At 54.6% G+C, this 6972-nt stretch overlaps 1 protein-coding gene across 4 annotated transcripts in view; it reads right to left on the reverse strand.

Annotated features, from left to right (window-relative positions):
• Window positions 1–6972, reverse strand: part of GAK (cyclin G associated kinase) — an 80316-nt gene that overhangs the window by 64958 nt on the left and 8386 nt on the right. For all 4 annotated transcript variants that reach the window (XR_001828259.2, XM_017538946.2, XM_017538944.2 and 1 more), the window contains 3 exons: window positions 4204–4265; window positions 3264–3323; window positions 2203–2317 (listed from right to left, as the gene is read on the reverse strand). Coding sequence is in view for 2 of the 4 variants with exons in the window: in XM_017538946.2 (XP_017394435.1) it covers window positions 2203–2317; window positions 3264–3323; window positions 4204–4265 (237 nt within the window). In the remaining 2 variants the exon portion in view is untranslated. Of the gene's footprint in view, window positions 1–2202; window positions 2318–3263; window positions 3324–4203; window positions 4266–6972 lie in introns of those variants that run through there.

The raw sequence follows: 6972 nt of genomic DNA on the forward strand, positions 1-6972 counted from the left end.
GCCCTGGTGTCTGTGCAGGAAGGGGAAGGGCTGGGAGCCTTGGTGAGCCCTGGTGTCTGTGTGGGAAGGGGAAGGGCTGGGAGCCTTGGTGAGGCCTGGTGTGTGTGTGGGAAGGGAAAGGGCTAGGAGCCTTGGCGAGGCCCTGGTGTTTGTGAAGGAAGGGGAAGGGCTGGGAGCTTTGGTGAGGCCTGGTGTGTGTGTGGGAAGGGGAAGGGCGGGGAGCCTTGGCGAGGCCTGGTGTGTGAGCATGAAGGACTGGGAGTGACAAGTCAGGGACGGGGAGACAGCCCAGCACAGACTGCACGGCACAGCCTCACCAAATCGCGAGGATTTCCTAGGGGTACAAACGCTGATGACCTTCGTGGAATTTCTCTCAGGCTGTATAGGATTATGAAACTTTCTGGTCTTGATGTTTGCACCTTATTTTTAAATGGTTAGAATGGAGAGAGAGGAAGCTGCCGTGGGACCTGCTGGAGTCTGGGGAGCCCCATGGGCAGGAAGTGGCCGCCCCTCATGCTGACTTCAAGTCTTCCGCAGGTTTGGTGTCTTAGAACATGGTGCTGAGAACTCAGGCGGCACATCCCCAGTGTCAGTCTGAGGAACTGGGGCCACCTTGCAGCATCTCCTCAGCCTCCGGTGGCTCTGACCCCCAGGAGACGTCTCGGCCACATCAGGCATGCATCCACCACCCATGCCAGGACAACCCTGGCAACAGGAGCTGAAGGACCACAGAGGGGCCTGAGCCAGCTGTCAGGCGTGGTGCCAAGGAAGGGCTAGGTAGGGCCCCAGGCGGAGGAGCGTGGTCAGAGCCAGGGGCCTGCAGGCGGTCAGGTCTCACCCGGCTCAGCCCAGGGCACAGCTGCAGAGAGGACACCCTGCCTGAGAGGGCAGTGACAGGTGCAGCCACTGCATGGAAGCGGCTTACACAGCACAATCCACCCTCCCTCACTCAGCGCAGGGTCCCCCAGCTCAGCACAGGGACACCTCCACTCAGCAGCGCAGGCCCCCCGCTAAGTGCAGTCCCCTCCTCCACTAAGCTCAGGGCCCCTCCAACTAAATGCAGGACCCCCCAACAAAGCACAGAGTCCCCCCTCCCTGCTAAGCACAGGGCCCCCTCGAAGCTCAGGGCCCCCCTCAGAGTGGGTGTCTACCCTCAGCTGTTCCACTTCTGAACACACGCCCCTCCTGCTGCCCCACCACTACCTGTCCCCTCAGGCCTGCGGGAACGGAGCTGGCTGTTGCATGACAGCTCTCATGCAGCTCTGGTGCCCTCCCCACAGGCTTCCTTCTGCGGGCTCCCCGCCTCAGTCTCCCCTGCTGCTCCTGCCTCCCGGGCTCTCGTCTCCCAACTCTCTCTGCCTAGGTGACAGACGCAGGGGAACCACTGTGTCACTGCCCCCTCGCCGGCTAGGCTGCAGCTCTGAGGCCTCCCCGAGTGCCCAACTTCCCCTCACGGGAGCACAGGAGCTCTGGAGGGCACCACACAAGGCAGGGGTCACGGGTAGAGCCGTTTCCCCTTTGCAGACACAGCCTGAGGCTCAGCAAGGCCAGCCCAGCCTCAAGCCAGTCAGTGTGGGCTCCAGTGACACCAAGGCAACCTCCCCTGAAGTCACTCACACAGACCACTGCTCCCACAACTCTCCAAAAGGCACCCTCTGATCTGCTGGCCTCTCTTCCTGTCCTGCCGTCTTCTTGGGCTCAATGCTGATGAGGTTGGGCACCTGCAGAGGGCCTGGAGTTGTCCACCTCTGCGGCCTCTCCCCTCCTCTCCTCACTGGGACCCCAGAGCCCCGAGAAGGACAGACAGCAGTACCGTCCACCCCTGCTCAACACCCGCTCACAGAAGACCACCACATTCCACCCTGTCAGGACCCCAGAGCCCCGAGGACAGACAGCGGCACCCTCCACCCCTGCTCAACACCCGCTCACAGAAGGCCCCTGCGCTCAGCCCCATGTGGCCACTGGAGACAGGAGGATGGGAACCCCGCTCTCTGGCTGCCCACAGCTCTGTGAGGAAACAACACAGGAGACCCACCGGGCAGTGGCAGCTCACGGGGCGTCGGCGTGGGCCTCTCGCAGCTCCTGACAGGCAGCTGCCCGCACTTCCCACTAAGACCAGCATGGCCCGAGAGAAGATGCTGAGAACGCTTCCCAGCGATGTAGCCACGTTAGAAGCACCAAGCCGGCCCCACAGGACGTTACCTTTACAGAGCTCCGTGAGCAGCAGGAACTCAGCCTGCCCCGTGTCCGACTCCTCTTTGCCTATGGACGCTGCTGAACAGAACTGGACGATATTCGGGTGCCCGGAAAGCCTTTTCTGCAGTTGTGTTGTTAAAGGAGAACGTGCATAACCATGTCCACCGTTCTGTGCACTTAAAAACAAATGTACCCAACATGAAAACGCTAAGTCCTAATACTTGAATCGACTCCCCTTGCGATTTGAGACATCAGAGTGGAAGATGAGGACAGAGTGGGAGCGACCAAGAGGGAGGCAGACGGACGCGGGAGGAGCCGCAGGAGAAGGCGGGGACGAGGGCAGGCAGGCCGGCCACACACACCTGACCACAGCCACACCGGAGTCCGTCCCGCGCCAGGTGAGGGGACACAGGGCCCTCGGCAGGGCCCTCGGGGGCTGTGCACAGGGAGACTGCGGGGTGGCTGTGTCCACCTGAACCCACGCTCAGGCAGCCGGCGGGCTCGCCAAGTGGACAGAGCTAGGAGCGGAAAGAGAAGCAGAGTCTGAGGGTGGAAAGGACCGAAGACCCCTGGCTCAGGAGGGGTGTGTGGCAGGGACATATTCCCCATCAGCGCCAGGAGACACCCCACCCAATCATGCTTGGACAGCCTGAGAAAGGACGAGAGGGGCTGCTGAGAAGCCACACGGAGGCCTACGGGAGCCAGGGCAGCTGCACAGCTTCCGGCCCGGTCTCTGGAGAAGCCAAGGGGGAGGAGCTGAGGGAGCCAGGCCAGGGCCCCTGCAGTAACCAGCCTGTCCAATGGGCAGGGAAATCCCTTGGGTACGAACAACTCCATCCCCAACACCTCTGATCCTTTTACTACGACCCTGAGAGTAAAAAACAGGGAAAAAACTGCTTCTTACTACAAGTCGCCTACAGGTTAGTTTAGTAAAAGCAAAAGGCCAGTTTTAACACATGAAAGGCAACATCACAGAGTAGCGTCCTGGTGGCTGGCAGCCACGGCTTGATGCATGCCCGTGCCAGCCGAAGCCGCTGTGCTGGCCCCTGGCTCTGGGAAAAGGATACCATAAAACACACTTCTTGAATGATGGCTCTGTTCTTTTCCTCTTCGTTGGATAACAACCTCTGTATCAGGAAATAGCACACACAAAAATTAAAGAATTTTTCCTTCCCACTTTACCTGATACGTCATCTGAGATGTAAACATGCAAGGCAACGATGCAATGTGTCTGACACAGCCCCCATCCCGTGGTTCTCACCTTTGACCCGTGTAAAAACGTGCTGGGGGTTCAAGACCCTCGAAAGATCTTTGTGGTCCATGGACACAAGATAAGGCAAAAACAGGAGCCTTCCCTCCAAACAGGCCAGAGTAAAATGAGACAGACAAAAAGGACGAGCGGAGATGCTCTGCGGAGACGGGGCGGCATGCATGCAGACCACCAGCACAGGCCGCTCGTGGCCACTCTCGAAGGTGGGCCGCCCTGGGGCCCAGTGTGGTGACAGCAATGGGGTCTTCTTAGGTCTCAGGACAAGGCCACGCGGTGCAGACCCTCCCACAGTGACAGCAAATGGGGCCTTCTTAGGTCTCAGGACAAAGCCACGTGGTGCAGACCCTCCCACAGTGACCCCCGTTTACAGACAGGCCATCAACACACATTTTTTCCAAGCAGCTTTTAAACTCCGCGTATTTATAGAGCCCTTATTTTGGCATGTGAAGGCCAAGAGCGCATGGTCCCACCATGAGGTCACCCTCGCCCCCTCTCCAAGGCAGCATAGTCCCCACCGCGGGCGGGGCAGGACCACAGACGTGCGAAGCCCGAAGCCGGAGACCAAGGCTCCAGTGCGCCCAAGGCTGCTGAGCTTCAGCGGGAGAGAAGGGACCGGAATTCGCAGGTGGCAAAAAGAAACAAAGTAAACAACAGGGACGCACCCCGAAAACACTGTCACCCAGAGGGTCCCTTCAAACGTATCAGAAACCCAGAGGAAATGTTAGACCGTTCATTACCTTTAGTGCATATTCTCTGCCACTTCCCACATCTTGAGCTTCATATACAAATGCAAACCCTCCTGAAAATTAAAAAATACTTGTCAGTTCAATGCTATGATTTTATTTAACACATTGGGTTTAAAAACCACCTTCACTAAGTAAAATACAAATTGACTTGTGGCTATGGCCGGCAGTTTTCTACAAAACATAATGGCCCCAGCATACACAGCGCCAGACACACAGCCCCAGTGCATACGCTCCCCCAACACACACGGACCCAACACACACGGCCCCCACCCCACACAGCCCCAGAGTACATGGCACCCCCTCACACATAGCCCCACACACACACAGCCTCCCACACACACAGCCCCAGAGCACACGCCCCCTCCATGCCCCCGCCACGGCCCCAGAGTACATGGCTCCCCGCCACCACAGCTCCAGAACACATGCCCATCCCCCACATGGCCCGAGTACACAGCCCACCCCCCACACACACACACACGGCCCACACACAGCCCCAGTGCACACAGCCCCCCAACACACATGGCTCCAGCACACACAGCCCCTGACACACTGCCCCTCCCAGTGCACACAGCCCCCCCATACAGTCCCAGAGTACACGACCCCACACACACAGTCCCAGCACACACCCCCCGCAACCTGCCCCAGACACACAGCCCCAGTGCTCACACACCCGTAGCCTCAGACACACAGCCCCAGCATATACAGCCCCAGACACATTGCCCCAGCGCACATACCCCTGACACGGCCCCAGCGCACACACCACTGCCTTTTACTTGCTCTACTCCAGAGACAAGAAGGAGTAACTTAAAAACACAGATCAACAGAGGAGAAAAAACCAAAAGCAGTTTTCCCGAGACAAATGAAACTGACAAATTCTAGACAGACAGATCCGAAGAGAGAGAGAGCAAGGACAGATCTCCAATACCCAGAACAAGAGAGGGGACCTCACTTCCCTGACGCCCAGAAGAGAAAAAGACGCAAAAGTACACACCGACATCACTCATGAATGTGGACCAAAGAATTCTTAATACAATAGCAAACCAAGCCCAACAAGACATAAAGAGTAGAGTTGGTTTAACATTTGAAAATCAATTTAACTCTATTGTTTTGGGGTCTAATTTGCTTAGCTTTCTTTTAGCTTTCTGCAGTGGAAACAGTAAATCGTGAAATTTAAAACTCTCGGTAAACTAGGAATAGAAAGAAACCTCCTCAGCCTGATAGCAGACATCTGTGAGACAGCAACGGGAAGACTGCCGTGAATGGTGCTAAGTTCAATCCTCCCATCTGACAGCAGGAAGCAGTCGGGGATCCTTGTTGTCACCACTGACGGTGAACACTGAAAGGAAGTTCCAGCCAGTGCAACCAGTCAAGAAAAAGAAAGAAAACACATCCAGATGAAAAGGGAAGTAAAAATATTTTTATTTGCAGGTGACATGATTATCTATGTGGAAAGTCCGGTGAAACCTACAAAAGAAAAGCTACCAAAACTAATAAACGCATTCAGGACGGTCACCGGATGTAAGGCCAACGTACAAAAACCAACTGTGTTTCTTCATGACCTCGGTTAGGCAGAGATGTTTTAGATAGAAGCACAAAAGCATGACCCATAAAAGAAAAGTAATAACAAACAGACTTCAAGAATTTCTGCTTTTGGAAATACACTGGCCAGAGGATGAAAAGATAAATCACCACTAGGTATTGCAAATCATATACCTAACAAAGCACTTCTACTGAGAAAATATTTTAAAAATCCAAGAACAATTTTTTTTTCTTCTGAGGCAGGATCTTACTTGTGTGTCACCCAGGATGGAGCGCAGTGGCACCATCACAACCCACCACCTTGACAGCTGGGCTCCAGCAATCCTCCCACCTCAGCCTCCCAAGTAGCTGGGACTACAGGCATGCACGACCACACCCGGCTACTTGCTTTCATTTTTTGTAGAGACAAGGTTTCGCCAAGTTGCCCAGGCTGGTCTTGAACTCCAGGAGTGAAGCCTCTGAAAGTACTGGGACTACAGGTGTGAGCCACCGCACCCAGAGAACATTTTTAACGTGCAAAACATATGAACAGACATATCACCAAAGATATGCTTGTGACAAGTACACAATGTGTTCCACCATGGCCCATTAGCCAAATGCAAACTTAAACTGCTAAGATACGACTCCACGCCTAACAGAGTATCTAACATCGAAAAGCTGCCCAGACCAAGTGTTGGTGAAGATGTGGAGCAAATGGAAAGCTCAGGCACAGCTTTTGGAAATGCAGAATGGTACACCCACTCTGGAAAACATTTCGGCAATTTCTTAGAAAGTTCAACATACATCAACAATAGAGCCCTGACATTACGCTGCTTTGTATTTACCCAAGAAAAATCAAGGCACACATGTGTACAAAGACTCGAACACCGTACACAAATGTTCACAGCAGCTCTGTGTGCAATAGCCTAAAAACAGGAACAACCCCAATGCCCAACAACGGGTGAGTGAATGAACAAATTATCCACACCTGTAACACTACGCAGCAGTAAGAAGGGTGAGACTAGTGTTACACGCAACAACGTGAATGACACACTAAAAAGCATCATGGTGAGTAAAAAAAGCCAGGACAAAAAAAGACTACATACGTACAGTTTTGTGTACAGAAAACGTTAGAAAATGCAAACGAAGGCCGGGCGCGGTGGCTCAAGCCTGTAATCCCAGCACTTTGGGAGGCCGAGGCGGGTGGATCACAAGGTCAAGAGATCGAGACCATCCTGGTCA

Source organism: Cebus imitator, unplaced genomic scaffold (genome assembly GCF_001604975.1).
Source record: "Cebus imitator isolate Cc_AM_T3 unplaced genomic scaffold, Cebus_imitator-1.0 Scaffold117, whole genome shotgun sequence".
NCBI classification, from domain to species: Eukaryota; Metazoa; Chordata; class Mammalia; order Primates; family Cebidae; genus Cebus; species Cebus imitator.